Here is a 22,911-nt window from a genome sequence, read left to right as displayed (position 1 = left end):
GAGCTCTCTTTTTACAGACTAGTGAAAGGTAAAGAAAAGAGAAAGAAGCAAATGGAAGGAGTACAAATGTGTCTTAAGGAAAGGACTATTTGTTATGAACTTTTAAATATTTAATAAAAGGAATATTTTAGTTAATTGATTATTATATTTTACTGCAACCTTTACAAATGTGGGTCAATAATTATTGGTTATTAGGAAAATGAAACCAAAGTGTGTGTGTGTTTATTTAACAAAAGGAGTATTTAATTTGACAAAGGATAGGAAAATAAATGTAGTATTTTTTTGGCAATTACATTTTTATTTTTTAATATTGTGAGAAAATCACATCATGAGTAGAGTGAATCGTTACATGTTTAATTGGCAGATAATTTTGTTCATTGGAAGTATTTCTCGAAATGTGGAAATTATTCTGCCATGAGAATAAGAACATTTAAGCATGAAATGAGTAAAAATGCCTAGAAATAGGATTCATAATCTGTTCGTGGTTTTAATAGCAGAATTATAATCAGAAATAGTGGATATGTTTGAGTATATTTGAGACGTTTTTAATTGCGAATTATTTTGTTAATTAATCTGGAACATTGCTTTGCTATAAAAGGAAAATATTATTGCTGTTATTGGAAAACAATCAACCTCAGCGTCACCCCTATATTTTCCTATGACTCTCCAGCAGAGTGTTTTATTCCTTACTCGTACATTCTGACAGTAAGCTATTCTCTCAGAGCGGTGTTGCATTTCATTTCAGTGTGGAAACTCGGATTGATTTCAGCCTCGCAGCTTCTAAACCCAAACAAATTGCAGCCTTTTCGTAACCAGTTGTGAAAGCTAAAATAGTGATAATGATCATGTGTGTTAGTTTGGCCACCACGACGTCTGCAGCTTTGCACGGCGCCAACACACAAAGCATTCAGAATTAATTGTGGACATGAAATCCAGTGAGTTTCCTCGTTCTTTCTTCCTGACTGTGTTCTTGTGTTTTTGTGCGCAGCACTCGAAACCACTCAGGCAGAGCTGTTTGACCTGAAGACCAAGTACGATGAGGAGTCGATGGCAAAGTAAGTAAAGTAGAAGAAAGTAATGACAGAATTGTACATGTTCCTGAATGAAAGCGCGAGCGAAGGAATGCAGCTTTTCAGTTAGCAAGCGTGGAGCAGTGAAGAGAAACTGTGAAAGTGAGCACTTCATTTCAGCGAGCACTGACCGCTGAGGGGACGCACACGTCCTTTCCCTTCTTGTAAACGCATTAGGATGGAGATGCAGCCTGTACATCAGACTGAACTCTATCACCTGGGTGGAACGGGCATCTTTTATACACACATGACAGTCCTAGATTGAAGGAGTGGGACATTTCTCCTGTTCCGCGTTAGCTGAGATGTTTTTTTTTCCATTCAGATTTGGTGACTGTCTGAAAGTTCTCCCAACTGCCTGTTCCAACAAGCCACTGTCTGTATCTGACTATCTCTCTCACTGTGTGTGTGTGTGTGTGTGTGTCTGTCTCTCTGACTGTGTGTGTGTGTGTGTGTGTGTGTGTGTGTGTGTGTGTGTGTGTGTGTGTGTGTGTGTGTGTGTGTGCCTGCCTCTCTCTGTCTCTCTCTGACTGTGTGTATGTCTCTCGCTCTGTCTCTCTCTCACTGTGTCTCTCTGACTGTATCTCTCTCTCTGTCTGTCTCTCTCTCTCTCTCTCTCTCTGACTGTGTGTGTGTCTTTCTCTCTCTCTCTGACTCTCTGTCTCTGACTGTCTGCCTCTCTCTGACTCTGTCTTTCTCTCTGTGACTGTGTGTGTGCATGTCTCTCTCTCTCTCTCTCTCTCTCTCTCTCTCTCTCTCTCTCTCTCTGACTGTGTGTGTCTGTCTGACTCTGTCTCTCTCTCTGTTTCTGACTCTCTCTCTGTCTGACTGTCTCTCTCTCTCTGTGTCTCTCTCTCTGTGTCTCTCTGTCTCTGACTCTCTCTCTCTGACTGTGTGTGTCTGTCTCTCTCTGACTCTGTCTCTCTCTCTCTGTCTCTGACTGTCTCTCTCTGTGTCTTTCTCTCTCTCTCTGTCTGACTGTATGTGTCTCTCTCTCTGACTCTCTCTCTCTGACTGTGTGTGTCTGTCTCTGAGTGTGTCTTTCTCTGTCTGTCTCTCTCTCTCTCTGACTGTCTGTCTCTCTCACTGACTGTGTGTCTCTTGCTCTCTGACTGTCTCTCGCTCTCTCTCTGTCTGTGCGTCTCTCCCTCTGACTTTGTGTCTCTCTCTTCCTTTCTGTTTCTCTCTCTTGCTCTCTCTCTCTCTGACTCTCTCTGACTGTTTTTTTCTCTGACTGTCTCTTGCTTGCTCGCGCTCTCTGTCTCTATCTCTTTGTCTCACACTCTCTCCCTCTCTGTCTTTCCTACACTCTCACTTTCTCCCTCACACTCTGTGTGTTTTTCTCTCGTGCTCTCTCCCTCTGTGTCTGGTTCTTTCTCTTTGCTGTCTCTCACACTGTACTTTTTCTCTCTTGCTGTCTCTCTCTCTCTCTCTCTCTCTCTAGTTCTCTCTGCCCAGTTGTCTGTCTCTCTCTATTGCTCTGTCTTTCTCTGATTGTCTCTCACCATCTCTGTTTTTTTTTTCAGTGCTTCTGTCATTCAGTCTTTCTTTTTCATGCTCTTTTTTTTAATCTGTTTGCTTCTGGTCATCTGTATCTTTTATTTTCTTGTCTCACTCTTTGTCTCCCCATGTTTAATTCAGCACTGCTTTGTCATTAGTGTTGCAAATGACATTAATCCTAAAACAAGAAATGCGAGTCCATGCGAACTTTAGCTTCAAAGGAAATGTCTTTGTCTGTCTCCCTCTTTCTGTACACCTCATTTTCTTTTTTGTTTTCTGCTGCTTTGTGTTCTCTCTCTCTCTCTCTCTCTCTCTCTCTCTGTGTAAATAATAGGACATTAATTTATACCCTTACACTATAATGGTGCTGAAAATGTGCTCTGTTGATGGGGGGTGGTGTGTTAACACTCTTTTGAGTTTGTGTGTGTGTGTGTGTGTGTATTAACATGAGTTTGTATGTGTGAGTGTGTGTGTGGTCTGAGAGCCAGCTCCTCCCCCTCAGTCTGCCTGTCACACAGGAATGCTGTGTCTGCCCGCCGCCCGCGGCCTATTTCAGGGCGGTACCACCCAGCTTACTGGCAGGCATAATTATAGCTGTGCAAACCCAGAGGGCACGCGCCACACACTCAGATGTGCCACACACATACAACTAACACGGTGTTGTGCGCACACATCCAGAACTTTGTGTATGATCTGGGTATGGTTTGTGTATGATCTGGGTATAACTTTGTGTATGCCCAGTCACAACACTTTGCGGTGTTGTGACTGGGCATCATCCAGAACTTTGGCTGTATGATCTGATCAGAAACTGTTCTATCAGCTGATTCGCTCTCTCACACACACACACACACACACACACACACACACACACACACACAGAGAGAGCTTTATCAGCACCCACTGGTCCACATCAGCTATTTAGAACCATCAATGGTTCTGGATGATGCCCAGTCACAACACCGCAAAGTGTAAAAGTGTAACAATTGTGCCATGGGTTTGAATTTTATTTCTCCATTTCAGGTCACATCTGGCAACAGTTTGCTTTTATTTATAATCCTGTAATCCTAGCATGCCATGTCACTCCTGTTCACCCAACATCATACACATACTCTTGTCTCACTGTGCTGTGTGATATTTCATTACTGTACCATTGTGTGATAGCTGTTGTTTTGGGGTGTTTAGTAAATGTCAGTTCTGCTTGGTTTAACCCCTGCAACAACACTGCTATTTAGTAAGAAGTCTAAAAACTGGGCCAACTACTGATTTACCATGTTGACTACAGATTACTGGACTGGCTACTTGACTAACTACTGACTGCTCAGCTGACAACTGGCTACTTGACTGGCTATTGTAGTGACTACTGAGCTGACGATTGATTACTGGACTGGCTACTTACTATTGAGCTGGCTGCTGACTATTAGACTGGCTAATTATTACTGGGCTGAATACTAGACTGGCTAATTATTACTGGGCTGACGACTGGACTGGCTACTTATTACTGGGCTGACTACTAGACTGGCTAATTACTACTGGGCTGACTACTGGACTGGCTACTTATTACTGAGCTGACTACTGGACTGGCTACTTACTACTGAGCTGACTATTGGACTGGCTGCATTTTACTGAGCTGACTACTGGACTGGCCTGTTATTACTACTGATTACTGGATTGGCTGCTGATGACTGGGCTGACTACTGACTACTGGATTGGCTACTTATTACTGGGCTGATGACTGTTGAACTGATGACTGAATTGATAACTGACTACTGGACTGAATATTAGACTACCTACTGACTCCTGGGCGTACGACTGGCTATTGGACTGCCTTATGGACAAATTGCTGGATTGATTCCTGACTACTGACCTTACTAGTGACCCACCATCCTCACTGCTGGACTTTTTTTTTTTTAATTTTCCTTTACAGATAAGTGTAAATCACTTGCCCCATCTGGAATTATGAAAGTAAGCAAAAAAAAGGAACTGAGGAAAGAAGGTTGTGGGTGTGAGCAGAAAAGAAAGTGATAGTATGGTGTAACACATTTAGGACAATTCAGCGTGACAGGAAAACAATGATCAGAATGGTAAGTCTCTGCACAGTTACGCTGGTGTCGTGCAAATCAGTCACAATGTTCTCATGATGATGATGATGATATTCTCTATTCTGACTGGTGATTATTTCCAGCAGTTCAGTTCCAGCTGTAATTCAGATCACAGGTTTATATCATTACTCGTTTCTATAGTAACAGCTTAAGGAAAGTGTAACTCGTTGATATGGTGAAGATGCGAGGGTCACTTACCTGCACACCTCATCAGTGTGACCTTTAACCTTCCTGTCTTTCTTTCAGTTCTTTCTTTCTTTAGTTTCATTTCTTGAGTTTGTTCTGGGGGCGGCACGGTGGTGTAGTGGTTAGCACTGTCGCCTCACAGCAAGAAGGTCCTGGGTTCGAGCCCCGGGGCCGGCGAGGGCCTTTCTGTGTGGAGTTTGCATGTTCTCCCCGTGTCCGTGTGGGTTTCCTCCGGGTGCTCCGGTTTCCCCCACAGTCCAAAGACATGCAGGTTAGGTTAACTGGTGACTCTAAATTGACCGTAGGTGTGAATGTGAGTGTGAATGGTTGTCTGTGTCTATGTGTCAGCCCTGTGATGACCTGGCGACTTGTCCAGGGTGTACCCCGCCTTTCGCCCGTAGTCAGCTGGGATAGGCTCCAGCTTGCCTGCGACCCTGTAGAAGGATAAAGCGGCTAGAGATAATGAGATGAGATGAGATGAGTTTGTTCTGATTTAATTTGTTTCTTCCTTTAGTTTTATTATTTTCTTTCTTCCCCACTCCTAGCCTGTTCCATCTCTTTTCTTTTGTTGTTCCTTTCTTTTTGTTCATTCTTTCTAAATTTTTCTTTATTAATAATATTTTTAAATTAATTTTTTATTTCTTGTTTGTTACATCAGTTGGTTTATTCTCTTCAGTTTGTTGATTAGTTCTTTCTTTGTTGGTTGTTCTGTACATACTTTTGCTTAATCTTTCTCTCTTTCAGTTTAGTTTGTTCATTTGTTTTTCCTTCATTCCTGTTGTTTCTCTTTTTCCTTTCTTGCATTTGTTTGTATGTTCATTCACTTGTTTCTTTTGGTTGTTCTTTATTTTTCTTTCTTTTGTTTGAGTTTAGTTGATTGTTCTGTTTGTTCAATTTTCTTTCTTTCTTTCTTTCTTTCTTTCTTTCTTTCTTTCTTTCTTTCTTTCTTTCTTTCTTTGTTAGTCTAGTAGATTGTTCTTTCATCTTTCTTTGTTCCATTTTTGTTAGTTTTAGTTGATTGTTCTTTGGTCCTTTTCTTTCTTTCTTTCACTGTCTAAATGGATATCGCGAGTGTTTACACTTCACTCCTATGTGTTTGGTGGAGGGGAAAATGCAAGTTGGATGTGGTGATGTTTTTAACTCACGCCTCACATCCCAGAGTTGATGTGGATTAAAACGGAAGTGTGTGTGTGTGTGTGTGCATGCGCGCGTGTGCGTTCCTCTAAAACACATCCGCTCTGAGCAGGCCATACATCTCCTTTTGTCACATATGAAGTGCAGAAAGCGAGAGTGTATTTGTGTACACACACACACACACACACACACACACACACACACACACACACTCTCACCAGTGTCGAGTCTCCATGTCCTTTTGGCTTCTCCTTACACACACAAGCTCAGACAAACAGAAGCAAGGCTTTATATCACTTCAGTAAAGCAGCGTTGAGTTTTTTGGGCTCTAATTGCATCGCTGTTAAGGACTATGTTCCGGGAGTTGTGCACATCCCCCCCACCCACCCCCACTTATGCTTTTCCTGTTCTACACTCCCTGATGTCGATGGTGAAGGTCAGCAGCACCACATGAATCCACAGTAGTGTATCCTCTCAATCTGGTGTAGAAACATGACACCTTTTTATATTTGTTTTTCCACAAAGACATTTCGTTTGTACCTTCATTCGATTTTTGTTTTGAAATGAACAAAATATCCAAACGAGATGTTCACTTTTTGGTTTTACAATATTAAATAATAAGCTATAATTAAATATAATAAAAGCTTTTGTATTTCTGGTTTTTTTTTTTTTTTTTTCCATTTCATTAAATTAACAACGCGAGTGTGTTTGAAAAATAAGCGAGTGACTATAATCATAATTAGACAGGAATAATGAGCAGAAATGATTGATTTCTGTACATACTGTACATCTGTCAGTTCTATCATATTCTTTATTAAATAGAACAGTGTTCCAGTGGAGATGATCTACCTGTACTTCTAGGTCAGGGGTATTCGCAGAAATGTCAGCAGTGTCTCTCTCTCTCTCTCTCTCACACACACACACACACACACACACACACACACACACACACACACACACACACACACACACACGTATGCGCACCTGTCTAGTAAAATGGTGTGAAGAGATTGATCCAGCATGGAGGTGTGTGTTAACATCAGCAGCCTTCTGAGCTGCAGAGTGCCTCTTAATATAATTTCTTGGAATGCCTACACACACACACACTTGTTCGATCTCTCTCTCCCGCTCACACACACATTTACGTTTAGATTCTCATAAATCGATAAACCATTGTGTTTGTCCCCATTCCACCGTGCAACACTGATAAATATTTGCCAGGGACAGAGCACACAGAGAGAGAGAGAGAGAGAAAAGTGAGAGAGAGAGAGTACTTGTAGATGACAGTGATGATCGATCATGACGACACAATAAAGTAACTGAATAAACAGCAAAACATTGGAGTCAAACTGTTCCTGTGCTCTGATTGGTCAGAGCAGCTTTGTGGGCAGGAACAACTGTGATGGGATACTTACTTTAGCATCATGGTGTGTAGAAATCTCTGTCTGTCTCTGTCTGTCTGTCTGTCTGTCTGTCTCTCTCCTCTCTGTCTCTCTCTGTCTGTCTGTTGGTCTCTGTCTGTCTGTCTCTCTCTGTCTGTCTCTCTGTTGGTCTCACTCCTGTCCGTCTCTCTCTCTCTCTCGCTTTCTCTCCGTCTGTCTCTCTTTGTGTTTGTCCCTCTCTCTGTCTCTTTTTGTTTCTCTCTGTCTGTCCAATTCGGTCTCTGTCTCTATCTGTCTCTACATCTCTCACTTTCTCTCTCATGCCACACACCTTTCTTTCTTTCTTTCTTTCTTTCTTTCTTTCTTTCTTTCTTTCTTTCTTGTAGTAATTTACTAATTTTTATTCCTGCTTACTTTTCTTCATTCCTTCTTTCTTCCGTTCCTTCTTATTTTTAAGTGTTAACTTACTATTACTTCATTCTTGTTTGCTCTTTTATTTGTTCTTCTTTTCATTCTTTCATACATTCTTTGTCCTTTAGGTTGTTTATTATGTGCATGCTTTTAATACTTTCATTCATTCACATTTTATTTCATTCATTCGTTCTTTTGTTTGCTCTTATTTTTCATGCTTTTCATACCTACATTCTTTATTTTTCTTTCATACATTCAGTTCCATCTTTCTCTGGTTTGTTCTTGTTTTCTTTTGGTCATTCCCCCCCCCCCCCCCCCCCCCCCGAAAAATGCCCTGATGACCCAAACACACTGATGAATCTCAGAGGCTCAGAGTTTCTGGATGAGTGTTATTAAACAGATGTTTTTGCCTGTGTGTGTTTGTGTAGACAGTGGGTTATATTTGGGCGCTTTGTATCTGTCCATTAGCAAACATGTTCCATCGACCTGTTCTGAATACGTCAATAACTTTTCTTTTTCTTCTTGTCATCTTTCTCTCTCTCCTTTTCCCGTGTGTGTGTGTGTGTGTTCAGGGGTTTTGAATTAACCACCAAACCAAATGCATTAGTCACAACACACACACACACACACACACACACAAATGTGCTGGTATGTGTGATATTTACTGTAGAGCCACTCGTGTTTTTGTGTGTGTGAAGAGAGGCACAGAGGTGGGTGGAGTTACAAGGCAGTTGCGTCATACACTCAACCCCCCCCCCCCCCCCATTGTGTTAGTGAAGCAGACTCCAGTGTGGTGAAATTCACATGCAGTGCTGTATAACACACACACACTCACTGTCTCTCTCTCTCAAACACACTGTCTATCTCTCTCCTGCGCTTAGTGTCTCCTTCTCACACTCTCTATTTCTCTTTCTCACATACTCTCTCTCTCTCATTATCTCTCTGACACACTATCTCCTGCTCTCTGTTTCTCTTTCTTCCTGTCTGTCTGTCTATCTGTCTGTCTGTCTCTCGCCTGCTCTCTCTCTCGCCTGCTCTCTCTCTCTCTCTCTCTGTCAGTATCTATCTCAAACACTGTCTCTCTCTCTCTCTCTCTCTCTCTCTTTTTCCTGTCTGCATTTCTTTCTCTTCCCATGTTTTTCTTTGTTTTTCTTCACATCTCTCACCCGTTTTTTCTCCATTTATTAGTTTCTCTCCCTCTTTCATTTTTGTTCATTCCACCTTTTTTCTCTTTCTTTCATTCATTTAGTTTGTTCTCCCTTTCATTCACTGTCTGCTTTTCATTGTTTCATTCTTTTGTTCATCCATCCTGTTCTCTTTTCTGTTTCTGTCTTTCATTTGTTTGTTTATTTGTTCTGTCTCTTTTCACTCAGTGTCTTTAGTCTGTGGGTTTTTTTTATTCTTACTTAAATGTATCTTTTGTTCCTTTTTTTTAATCCATTGTTTTCTTCTGTTCCCTTTTGTTTTGTCTTGCACTATTTGATGGTCTGTAGTGCCTTTACTGCTGTGTCTCAAGTCAGGTGTAAGGCTGATCTCTCTCTCTCTCACACACACACACACACACACACACACACACACACACACACTTTCTCTCTCTCTCATTCTGCTTTCCCTCGCTCCATCAGTCTGTCACTGGGCAGAGCGCAGCGTTCAGGAAGCAGCTCTGTGTCACGCTGTATTTTTAGCTGAGACGATTAAAGCCGTCACATTGGATTAAAAATTCCTCTCCACCGGCCACAGAGTGATCACCGTGATGGATGAAGCACAGAGATGATGCGGCAGAGATTTAGCGCGAGGAGAAAGTTAAAGCTGCTAGAGCTGCTGGTTTTCTGTCTGAATAAACAGTTTCCAAAAGTCAGAACACCACACACACATACACGTGCACTACGTCTGTTCTCAGGATCTGCTCCCTGTAACTCCAGTCCTGAATATTCCCAGTAAAGTTGACACTTGTGTCCCTCTGATTGGTCAGACAGAGTGTTGTGATGAAGAGGCTGCTGAGGGAGCAACTGTTTAAAGCTGTGACCGTGTCAATAGAAACAAGACCCAACTCACTCGCTGGACGGACCACACTATTAACTGCAACTCTAACTGGATAAAAATGATGTGTAATAAATAAATGTTATCGTTGGCATGTCGGTGTGATGTTAGAGGACTAAAGGAAAACGAATGAATGTTATTGGAACTGAACATGAGGGTTGTAGCAGTAACTCTGCTGCTCATTGTTGTTGATGTTTCTATAACAGCACAGCCTGAAGTGTGCGTTCCTTACGTATTTAAATCCTCACATGCCAGAGATTTAGTTTTGCGTTTGTTATTCATGCTCAAATTTATAATTTGTGTAAACTCAGGTGAGATGTCCAGGATGAAGTCAGTACTCCCTCTGTATCTGGAGGAATGAGACACTGAGACGCGCACACACACACACACACACACACACACACACACACACACACACACACACACACAAAACAAATAGCAGGCACAGGAAGAAGCAAGACTCCTCTCACCATATTTGTCTCCTGACCCATCTGTGTGTATGTGTGTCTGTCTGTCGTGCTCTCTCTCTCTCTCTCTCTGTCTTTCTCCATCTCTCTCTTTCCCCATCTCTGTCTCACTGTATTCGTCTCTGTCTGTCTGTCTGTCTGTCTGTCTGTCTGTCTGTCTGTCTGTCTGTCTCTTTCTCTGTCTCTTTCTGTTTCTTTCTCCATCACACTCTCTCTCTCTCTCTCTCTCTCTCTGGGTCTGTGTGTGTCTTTTTCCATCACTCTTTGTCTCCCTTTCTGTCTGACTCCTCTCTCTTTCTTTCTGTGTGTGTCTCTCTCTCTCTCTCTGTGTGTGTGTCTGTCTGTCTGTCTGTCTGTACATGTCTCTGTCCCCCCCACACACACTTTCCTCGATGATCCCGGGTTGTGAGCTGAACAGCAGACTGTTTGCGTGTCAGCCGTTTTGTCTCCTTTAAAGATTAATGCTTTATTGATCAGTAGCTCTGGGCCCAGCCGCTCTGCCTGCGAGCTACTGGGATCTGGAGTGGCTCTCTGGCCTCCGCTGTAAACACCCTGAGGGAAAAGGGGAATGTGTTAGCGACTCACTTGGCCCTTTGCCACATGCTCCAGCTGCTTCACGTATGAGAACATGTTCTGTGTGTTACATTTCTCCATTTATTCCTGTAGATTTGGGGATTGCTCGAGCTCATGGTAATCACTCATTAAGATGTCAATGTGCCCGCTTGGCAGTTACTATGGTGATGTTGGCGTCTCTAGAGCAAGGATTTCTGACTTTCTGTAACGACACGACCTCCTGCTCGTGATGTGTCTTAAAGGTGGAAGACATTTTAACAGCAAACAGCAAGGGAGACCTTTGTGATCAGGATGATGATGATGGTCAGATCTGAGCTGAATTCTAGCACACAGCCAAATGTCACGATGTTACCAGTTATTAAAATGTCCGCCATGCTCCTTTGCCATCATGTCATTAAAACAAAGAGCACTTACACACACAGCTTTAAAATGTTTAAATGACCTAATAACAAGAGATTTAGCCAGCAGTGATGATTAGTATCTTGTGTCTGAGTCTGTTTTATAGAATCTACACAGAATCCTGGTTTATTAAAAATGTATATTGCTCTGGAGCCCAATCGCTCATAGTCCTACCATCTCAAGTGTTGCCTCATAAATATCCCCCCCCCCCCCCCCACCGAGTGAAAACTGCTGAAACGACACCATTAAATTTAGTGCCTCCCCTAATCCACTGCATTCACCTGTGATCCACCATCTTGTTCTGTGAAACATTTTCCCCCACAGAAATACATCACCGTATTCCGCCTCCTGAGCTACTTTTGCCGTGTCGCTAATGAATGGTTGCTCGGAATGATGTTTTGCATAATGCATGTTGGATCCTGTCGGGACTCGACATTGACAGATGTAAACATGACGATAAGAATACAGCCGCGTGAGACGAATGCTAGGAAGTGCATCACTGGGCTAAATTTAGCCAAATAATCCCTCAATACCTGAAAGGCAGTTTCGGTAACACTGTGCCCACTCGGATTCCTGTTTTTTTAGATGACAGGAATCGAACCTGGTGTTGTTTTCTGCTGTTGTTGAAATGCTTTTCTGCTTATCACTGTTGTCCAGATTAGCTGCTGCCATGTGATTGGCTCATTGGATCCCTGCATGAATAAGTAGGGATACAGGTGTCTATTCAAGTGGGTGGTGAGTGTATATTACATGCATGGTATGGGGCATTTGGTGCTTACAAAGGGTTAAGAAACTTACACACAGAGACTGTCCAGTGTCTCTTAATATCATCTCTACTTTATCACTCAGTAAATTCTTGGACTTCTACCTCCTGGATTTTTGCTGAAACCGTGTGTGTGTGTGTGTGTGTGTGCGCGCCGAGAGAGAGAGTTATGAGCTTCATTTGGAGCCAGGGTGATCCCTCCAGACGTCCCTGAAGCAGAGGCTCCTGCCACGTCCGCTTTATTTATAGGCGACTGCTGCTAAATCATTAAGAGCCAGGCACGGCTGATCCTATAGGGTTCTCCCTGTGTGTGTATACACACGCACACAGTGTGATATGAGCACAGCTCCCACAGGATAATGGAGGGTTCAAGAGCAGTGCATATCTGGGTAGACCAGACCAAGCGCACTCCCCAGTCCCTTTTGTCTGAGTCGTCCTCGTTCTTTCTGTGCGTGTTGTGCTGCGTGTGCTGAGACACATGCAGTCGGTCACATAGGGTTTGGAGTGGCGCTCATTAAGTAGTAAGCAATTATGAAGTTATACAGCAGGTCCATCTTCTTAAATACAGGAAGGAGGAAGTGGGGTGAAAGAGCGAGCAGGGCTGGATGAAGCCTGAAGATTGTGTGTGTGACAGAGAGAGAGGACGAGAGAAGTAACAGTGCCATCCCTACTTTAACACACAAACATAACCTGTCTTTTTGCTTTTTTCGTTCTCACTCGAGAGAACACGCCTGCAAGGGCAAGAAGCGAGCAAGAGAAACAAAAAAAAAAAACAATAGGAGTGTTCTGAGCAGATGCAGCGATGAGGAAAAAGAGGGGGTGGTGCAGGGGAAATGAAAGTCTAATGGTCTAAAGCTGAGAAATGTCGCAGCGGCTCTAGAGCATTTGGCCAGCGCTGCACAGGATATGAGAAAGACAGATGGACAGAAGGGAGGAGGGTTAAAATTAACCGATTTGTTCAACCAGATCAACATGACCTTGAAATTAAGATCACATCAAAATACAAGAAAACTTTTTAGGCCCTGATTTTAATAAAATCTCAGTGAGTTCAGGTTTGTTGTCAGATTGGTTACGGATAATTACTTCGTGGATGACCTCACGTGCCACGTGGGTGATGGGGTACGGGGCATGGAGATGGTGTAATTGGCGGATTCTGGGCGGATGGGAATGGGTTGGGTGAATGTAGACATGGGGTGTTGGTATAGTAATACTATTTGGAGTAAGGTGGTGGTTATGGAGGAAGGTTTATGGGGTACAGGGGTACAGTAATAAGAGATGGGGTAACAGGGTAGGTTGATGAGTATGGAGCAGGGTGATGAGATATGGGGTGAAGTGATGAGATTTTGGGTAATGAGGTAGGGTGATGGATATGGAATAGGGCAGTGGTTCTCAACCGGGGGGGCGCGCCCCCCTGGTGGGGCGCGGAGGTACTCCAGGGGGGTCGCGAGTAGGCTTCATGTATGGAGGAAAACAAAAATCTGGGGCTAACAGGCTATAGTAGCTAAGCAGATGCAACACATTTACCCATGTCAAAATGCAGGACATTGGACTATTACATACAAATCAATACTATTATAAAATCTATCATCAATCTATCATAAAATCTTGTGTGTAGGTTATTTTAAGCCTGTGACGCGAACATGATGCAACGTCACGTGAGTGAGTCTGCATACCGTGGCCACCGTGTGAGTGCTTGCCACACACACACTAGTCTGGTTTCTTGCCGAGTTAACTCGTGCCGACTCTCGCTAGTCTGCTATCATCAATCCATCGATACAGCGCAAAACCCAAACAGTCTTTTTAAAGACTACTACCCCACACTGTATTTTTGCTTTCCCCATTTCAGCTCTACCCAAATAATTTGTTGTTTTTGTTGTTTTCTTACTGCTAGTCTACTATGGATAATGCTACTACTGCTGCTACTGCTACTACTACTACTAATAATAATAATAATAATGATAATAATAATAATAATAATAATAATAATAATAATAATAATCTAGCCCAGGGCTATCTATCTATCTATCTATCTATCTATCTATCTATCTATCTATCTATCTATCTATCGGTCGATATAAGGTGCTGTAGGTCGGGTGGCGTCACTGCGGGTGAGTGTGTTTGGGGGTGGGATGGGGGCGGGGCGAGAAGAGGGGCCCCCAACTGCAATGAACCAGCTTTGGTGGGGCCCAGGTTGCAAAAGGTTGAGAACCCCTGGAATAGGGTATTGGAGAAGGGTGATGAGTATGGGGTAGGATAATGGGGTAGAGTGATGGGATATGGAAGAATGAGGTAGGGTAATGGGGTAGAGCGATGGGATGTGGAAGAATGAGGTAGGGTGATGAGTGTGGGGTAGGATAATGGGGTAGAGCGATGGGATATGGAAGAATGAGGTAGGGTAATGGGGTAGAGCGATGGGATGTGGAAGAATGAGGTAGGGTAATGGGGTAGGGTAATGGGGAAGAGCAATGGGATATGGAAGAATGAGGTAGGGTAACGGGGTAGAGTGATGTATGTGGGGTAATGGTATGGGGGTATGGTAATGGGGTAGGGTAATGTGTGTGGGACAGTGAGGTAGGCTGATTGTGTTGGGTGTGGGTTAACAGGATAGGGTGATGGGGTTTGGGGGGGTAATGGGGTCAGGTGATGGGTGTGGGGTAATGGAGAGGGGCGATGGGGTAGGGTAATGAGTGTGGGGTAATGGAGAGGGGTAGTGGGGTAGGGTGATGGGTATGGGGAGAAAAAGAGGGGTGATGGAGACGGGTAATGGGGTAGGGTGATGGGTGTGGGGTAATGGAGAGGGGTAATGCGGTAGGGTGATGGGTATGGGGTAATAGAGAGGGGTAATGGGGTAGGGTGATGGGTGAGGGGTAATGGAGGGGGTAATGGGGTAGGGTGATGGGTGTGGGGTAATGGAGAGGGATAATGCGGTAGGGTGATGGGTGTGGGGTAATGGAAAGGGTTAATGCGGTAGGATGATGGGTGTGAGGTAATGCGGTAGGGTGATGGAGATGGGTAATGGGGTAGGGTGATGGGTGTGGGGTAATGGAGAGGGGTAATGGGGTAGGGTGATGGGTGTGGGGTAATGGAGAGGGGTAATGTGGTAGGGTGATGGAGATGGGTAATGGGGTAGGGTGGTGGGTGTGGGGTGAAGAGGGATAGAGGGGTAACTTCTCACTTGAAGTTAATAAGACAACACTCCCATAGTTTTTATTATAGAAGATAAATATCTATACACTGCTGGTTTGTCATTGTTCCTTTTTTCCACCATGACACAATGTTTGCTTTGTGTCTCCATGGAGAGTTTTTGTTATTCAGTCTCTCATACTGTGGCTCCTGTAATTCTGCATATCCTGCTCTGGCCAGGAGGAAATTGAGGCTTATTGAGTCACATTTACACCCTCAGGTTCCTCTCACGTAAACTCTATTCATGCTGTCTTGCTGTCTGTCTCAGTTTGAATGTAGGATTAGGAAACCTGACGTCCAAAAATGTCCAAGAAAGAAAAAACCCTGAATTATCTTAAGGTACTTGACTATGGTTTGGGAATAAGTGATGGCGTAGTGACTGCTGTTTTTTCCTCTTCAGGATATTTGTGTTATTGTAGTTGATGGAAACAAGATGATTTGCATTTACTTTTGGTGACATTATCAGAAATTAGTGCCATTTTGCAGACGCTCTTATCCAGAGCAATGCACACCAAACCCAGAGCAGCCTGGGGAGCAGTTGGGGGTTAGGTGCCTTGCTCAGGGGCACTTCAGCCATTCCTTCTGGACCAGGGAATTGAATCGGCGACCTTCTGCTCCCAAACCTGCTTCTTTAACCGTTAGGCTATGGCTTTTAAAATTAGAAATATGTTTAAAAATAACACACTGCGGCGGCACGGTGGTGTAGTGGTTAGCGCTGTCGCCTCACAGCAAGAAGGTCCGGGTTCGAGCCCCGTGGCCGGCGAGGGCCTTTCTGTGCGGAGTTTGCATGTTCTCCCCCGTGTCCGCGTGGGTTTCCTCCAGGTGCTCCGGTTTCCCCCACAGTCCAAAGACATGCAGGTTAGGTTAACTGGTGACTCTAAATTGACCGTAGGTGTGAATGTGAGTGTGAATGGCTGTCTGTGTCTATGTGTCAGCCCTGTGATGACCTGGTGACTTGTCCAGGGTGTACCCTGCCTTTCGCCCGTAGTCAGCTGGGATAGGCTCCAGCTTGCCTGCGACCCTGTAGAACAGGATAAAGTGGCTACAGATAATGAGATGAGATGAGATAACACACTGCACCTTTAAATTGGAATAAAAGTGTGAGGGAAAGGGATTGATTAATATTAACGGATGAATAGTTGCCCTTCTTCTTTTGGCCACCAGGTGACACTAATGTGCATCATGATGTGTAATAAAAAGCCTCTCATTTTCTCGATTTCTTCTGTCCTTTTGATTCTCTTTTCTTCACCCTCTTTTTATTTTCATCCCATCCATCCTCCGTTTTTATGCTTCTTTCCTTTTCATGTTTCTTTTGTTTTCCCTTTTTTAATTTCTTCATTTCTTTGATTCCTTTCTTTATTTTTCCTCGTTCCTCCTTCCCTCCTTTTGTTTGTTTGTCCTTCTCTTTTTTCTTTTCCTCCTTTTTACTTGTATTATTCATCCATTCCTTCTGTTTTATACCATTTCCTTGTTTTCATGCTAGTTTCCTTCTGCTTTTTGTCCTGTTTTCTTTCTCGTTCTTTTGTTCATCCTTCGTTTCCTTCCTTATTTGTGTGTAGAGTGGTATCTAGGTCAGGTGTGAGAGAGAGAGAGGAGCTTAGGTAGGCTCTCCAGAGTACAGTAAAGAGTGCAGATTAGAGTCTCTCTCTCGCACATATGGCATCACCAGCATCCACCTGCTGAAACCAAACCAGTTGTGCTGTCCCCCCCACCCACCCACCCACATACACACACACACACGCGCGCGCGCACACGTGTGCCATCCCCACGGCTCTGGATTAATCAAACCCAATCAAACATAATCGGCCGTTTAATTGGAATTCTAATGGTCTCTTGATTGCTCAATTAGACTCCAGGGATGAGGGGTGCTTAGAGACGGTTGCTAGGGCCTCTTTCATCTGTAAGCATTATGTCGCCTTGCAGCAGGTCTGTGCTCCCTGTGTACACTCTCCTACCTCTAAATACTGAGCTACCAGGCATGAAACCTGTGGCCAGCTTGATGCACATCATAAAAGAATAAAATTTTGTGTGCCATATTTGGTCAGAGCAGATGAAACAAGAGGGTCTATAAGGCCGGTTTGTCATTTCCCCTCATTTCATTATGGCTTCTAAGAGGTGAGCAGCTCTACCACTGACCACAGGCACACACGTACAAATGTCATGCTTTGGAATCTGCATTTCCTTCATGTTTCCCAGATCCATCTAAATCCAGCGGGTATTTAAAAACGCCTCGTCCATCTGTGATTTGATGAAATAATCCCATTCTTGATGGATGCATTCGGGTTTTAATAGGAAGAGACTCACTGAGCATTAAATTCAGTCACCTCAGGGGACACACACAACCTCCATGCCCTCATAATGCAGATTTAAAAGCAGGCACTTATGTTTACTGTGTGTGTGTTACAGCCCTTCCATCTAGGTGTCCTTGCTGAAATGATAAACGAAACACGTGACCTCTGCCTCACAAACATACCCGCTCCAAAAGACATCTGTAATTAGAGCCCCAGCGTTAATTAACATAATTCAGTTCCTGATGCAGAATCACCTATAATTAGATGTTGGCTTGTTAGTGTAATTAACACACTGGCATGACTCTTTCTGGCGTGGGGGGGTGCGCGCGCCCTGGCACCCCCATCAGACGGCTTTACACAAACATAACAGCAATTGGGACACAGGGCGTGGTCCTTCCAACTGGCAGTTAGAGTTCTTATGGGTTTCTCAGTATTCACTGAGCAATGTTCATAGTAGACCGGCGTTTTACATTGATTTTACACTTTTCTGTGAGACTCTCCTATCAGGGGTTTAATATTCATTGATATCGGTTTATGTAGTTTAGTTACTTGTTACTTTACACACCTTACTTATTTACTTTACAACCCCAATTCAGGGGAAAAAAAAGTTGGGACTCTGTGTAAATCATAAATTAAAAACAGAATGCAGTGATTTGCAAATCGTTTTCAACCTGTTTTCAATTGAATACAATACAAAGGCAAGATATTTAAAGCTAGATGGCCTTTAGATTTCATAAAACCGGTGAAATTTAGTTCCCTCTGAAAATTGGTCATTGTGATATAAATGTTTATTTCTGTAATATCTCACAAAATATCAGGCCATTCCGTGGCTGGGAAGTTATTTAATTTGATGGGATTCCTGAGCAAATAATGTGCATGAAATCGCTTGCTTCGCGCAGTCAAGCAGACCGAGGAAGTCCGTGTGCGCATGCACAGGTTTACCTTGACCGTGCACTGACAGTTACATCATTCTGTCGCTAAATGAACAGCTGATCACACCGAGGTGCTCATTGACCGCCTATATGTGTTAGTTTGGTCCTGCGTTTCCTTTCCTTCGCAACATAACATCTTTTCTTCTCACTTTCCGTTTCTGTAGTCCTTGGGTGGCCAATCCGCGGCTCGCGAGCCGCATGCGGCTCTTTGCCCGGTGTCATGCGGCTCTTACGTTCATATTGAAGTTTGTGTTTGTGTTTGTTTTTTTTAATGTGCGTGTGCGCTTTGCTTGAGTTCAGTATGGTATTTTCATCAAATACATCTTCGCTTTGCTTGGGTATATTACGGTATTTTCAGGTCATGTCAAATGCGCATGTGCGTGAGATAATCGCTAAGTTTTTGGGCAAGGTGTATCTTGTGTCAAGTAGCCTCTCAAAATGGCAATGAAAAAATGCACAGCAAAACGAAAATATGAAGACGAACATAGGACATTTTTAACAGAGTGGGAGTTTTTATACTTTTTTGTTGAACGTAATGGCAAGCCATTCTGCCTTATATGTCAGTCGTCATTAGCTCATTTCAAAGCTTCCCGCCTCCCTGAATAAGCAAGGAGCCAGATATGCAATACTAATTGAAAACCTGCACGAAAGCTTTGTAACCCGGTTCCGTGATATACAACTGAAAAGGCCACAGGTTACGTTCCTCGTCGACCCATTCAATGCAGAGATGGACTGTTTGAAAGCCCCGCTTGTCACAGATGAGGCTGCGGCTGAGTTGGAGATGATCGATCTTCGTGAGGAAGACCAACTGAAACCTGTTTTGAGGGAAGGCACCATTGAGTTTTGGAAAAGTGTGCTATTGGAAAAATACCCGAATGTGAAACAGGCTGCGCTTAAGATACTGTCAATGTTTGGGTCAACATACGTCTGCGAGTCTGTGTTCTCTACCATGAAACACGTGAAGTCAAAGCATCGTTCTGTTCTGACTGACACCCATGTGAAAGAACTGCTTCGAGTGGTAACGACGGAATACAAGCCAGATTTGAAGAGGATTGTTCAAGGCAAGGAATGTCAGAAGTCCCACTAAGCAACATGCATAGTAAGTGCACACAATATTGATTGCTGTAAATGACTGGCCTGTGGTATTAGTACTGACTGAAGGAGTAAATTTCTCTGATGTTGGCATGTGACATTTACTATTAATCTGGCTGAGCAGAGGTGCGTGCTTGAGCGTGTGTGTCTGTGAGGGAGAGAGAGAGCGAGGGGGGTCACATGTATGGTACACATGTGTGGTCATGTGTATGGTGTGGCTTTTTTTTGGTAATGCCATGAGTCCCACTAAGCAGCATGCATAGTAAGTGCACACAATGTTCATTGTTAAAAATGACTGGCCTCAGCCTGTGGTCTTAGTACTGTAGGAGTAAATATGTTGGTGTGTGACATTTACTATTAATCTGGCTGAGCAGAGGTGTGTGTGTGTGTGTGTGTGTGTGTGTGTGTGTGTGTGTGTGTGTGTGTGTGTGAGAGAGAGGAAGGGATGGGTGATGTTCGTGTGCACTTGTGTATGATGTGGCTCTTTGCGGTAATACAGTAAAAAATGTGGCTCTTGGTCTCCAACTGGTTGGCCACCCCTGCTGTAGTCGGTCTTTCACATTTCATTCGCCCACTCATGTCCTCCATTTTCCTCTCTCGTTTCAAATTTCTATCCCACAGTGCCTTGCCTGAACGGGGAAAGCCCACTACGTGATGCATGGCGTAGTATCTTGTATTGAGTCATGGTGAAGCAGGAAAAAATAGCAGAGACTTTAGAGCTATGTGCCCCTAAATTCATTAATTAAAAAAAAGTAATAAAATTGGAAGTCTGTGAATTGAATTCAGTAGCTTTTGGTCCACTAAACAAAAATAATTGGGTGTCAGGGAAAATTCTTTTTATGACCTACACTTAAAGGATATACGCAGAACTGATTTGACTTCATTGATTGTGGGTTGACTCTCATTAAAACAGGATAGGTGTTATAACGGAGCTCCATACTTAAGAAAATATGGCAACCCATTGAGTTGATTTTTCATGGACACACAGGGATCCCAGCCGTGTATGTACGTACGTCCGTGCCCTTCGCGATTCTGATTGGCTGTTTGATTTTGGCGGGAACTAGAAGCGTGAGCGCGCCTACATAACTTATTTTTGTCTACAGATAATTTCATATTTATCGGGTTTTTCCACCGAGAACAACTCAAACAGCGCAACAAAATAAAAATTATTTCTACAAACTTTAATACTCGTCTTCTTCCGCTTATCCGGGACTGGGTCGCGGAGGCAGCAGTCTAAGCATGGAAGCCCAAATTTCCCTTTCCCCAGACACCTCGGCCAGCTCCTCGGGAAGAACACTGAGGCGTTCCCAGGCCAGCCGAGAGACATAGTCCCTCCAGCGTGTCCTGGGTCTTCCCCGGGGCCTCCTCCCGGGGGGACGTGCCTGGAACACCTCCCCAGGGAGGCGTCCAGGAGGCATCCGAAAAAGATGCCCGAGCCACCTCAGCTGGTTCCTCTCGATGTGGAGGAGCAGCGGCTCTACTCCGAGCTCCTCCCGAGTGACTGTGCTTCTCACCCTATCTCTAAGGGAGCGCCCAGCCACCCTGCGAAGGAAACTCATTTCAGCCGCTTGTATCCGCGATCTTGTTCTTTCTGTCATTACCCAAAGCTCATGACCATAGGTGAGAGTCGGAACGTAGATCGACCGGTAAATTGAGAGCTTCGCCTTTTGGCTCAGCTCCTTCTTCACCACGACGGACTGGTAAAGCGACCGCATCACTGCGGAGGCTGCACCGATCCGCCTGTCGATCTCACGCTCCATTCTTCCCTCACTCGTGAACAAGATCCCGAGATACTTAAACTCCTCCACTTGAGGCAGGACTTCTCCACCAACCTGGAGAGGGCAAGCCACCCTTTTCCGGTCGAGAACCATGGCCTCGGACTTGGAGGTGCTGATTCTCATCCCAGCCGCTTCACACTCGACTGCAAACTGCCCCAGTGCATGCTGAAGGTCCTGGTTTGAAGAAGCCAACAGGATAACATCATCCGCAAAAAGCAGAGATGAAATCCTGTGGTTCCCAAACAGGATTCCTTCCGGCCCCTGACTGCGCCTAGAAATTCTGTCCATAAAAATTATGAACAGAACCGGTGACAAAGGGCAGCCCTGCCGGAGTCCAATATGCACTGGGAACAGGTCTGACTTACTGCCGGCAATGCAAACCAGACTCCTGCTCCGTTCGTACAGGGACCGGACAGCCCTTAGCAAAGAACCCCATACTCCCGAAGCACCCCCCACAGAATACCACGGGGGACACGGTCGAATGCCTTCTCCAGATCCACAAAGCACATGTGGACTGGTTGGGCAAACTCCCATGAACCCTCGAGCACCCTATGAAGGGTATGGAGCTGGTCCAGTGTTCCGCGACCAGGACGAAAACCGCATTGTTCCTCCTGGATCCGAGGTTCGACTATTGGTCGAATTCTCCTCTCCAGTACCCTGGAGTAAACTTTCCCTGGGAGGCTGAGAAGTGTGATTCCCCTATAATTGGAGCACACTCTCCGGTCCCCTTTCTTAAAAAGAGGGACCACCACCCCAGTCTGCCACTCCAGAGGCACTGTCCCCGACCGCCACGCGATGTTGCAGAGGCGTGTCAACCAAGACAGCCCCACAACATCCAGAGACTTGAGATACTCAGGGCGGATCTCATCCACCCCCGGTGCCTTGCCACCGAGGAGCTTGCAAACCACCTCAGTGACTTCGGCTTGAGTAATGGACGAGTCCACCTCTGAGTCATCAGCCTCAGTCTCCTCAGTGGAAGACATGACGGTGGGATTGAGGAGATCCTCAAAGTATTCCTTCCACCGCCCGACAGTGTCCCCAGTCGAGGTCAACAGCTCCCCACCCGCACTGTAAACAGTGTTGGCAGAGTACTGCTTCCCCCTCCTGAGGCGCCGGACGGTTTGCCAGAATTTCTTCGAGGCCGACCGATAGTCCTTCTCCATGGCCTCCCCGAACTCCTCCCAGTTCCGAGTTTTTGCCTCCACAACTGCCCGAGCTGCAGCACGCCTGGCCTGCCGATACCCGTTGGCTGCCTCAGGAGTCCCGGAGGTCAACATGGCCCGATAGGACTCCTTCTTCAGCTTGACGGCATCCCTTACTTCCGGTGTCCACCACCGGGTTCGGGGATTGCCGCCACGACAGGCACCGGAGACCTTGCGGCCACAGCTCCGAACAGCTGCGTCCACAATGGAGGTAGAGAACATGGTCCACTCAGACTCAATGTCCCCCACCTCCCTCGGAAGCTGGGAAAAGCTCTCCCGGAGGTGGGAGTTAAAGACCTCCCCAACAGAGTGCTCGGCCAGACGTTCCCAGCAAACCCTCACCATACGTTTGGGCCTGCCAGGTCTGTCCAGCTTCCTCCTCAGCCAGCGGATCCAACTCACCACCAGGTGG

The 22,911-nt window shown here is 44.8% G+C and overlaps 1 protein-coding gene across 7 annotated transcripts in view; it reads left to right on the top strand.

Annotated features, from left to right (window-relative positions):
* cux1b (cut-like homeobox 1b) overlaps positions 1–22,911 on the top strand; it is a 296,665-nt gene that overhangs the window by 178,012 nt on the left and 95,742 nt on the right. For all 7 annotated transcript variants that reach the window (XM_060905892.1, XM_060905893.1, XM_060905888.1 and 4 more), the window contains exon 8: positions 989–1,055. In XM_060905892.1, the coding sequence (XP_060761875.1) occupies positions 989–1,055 (67 nt within the window). The remainder of the gene's footprint in view (positions 1–988; positions 1,056–22,911) is intronic.

This window comes from Neoarius graeffei, chromosome 23 (genome assembly GCF_027579695.1).
Source record: "Neoarius graeffei isolate fNeoGra1 chromosome 23, fNeoGra1.pri, whole genome shotgun sequence".
Taxonomy (NCBI): domain Eukaryota; kingdom Metazoa; phylum Chordata; class Actinopteri; order Siluriformes; family Ariidae; genus Neoarius; species Neoarius graeffei.
This window is presented reverse-complemented; position numbering and strand designations above follow the sequence as displayed.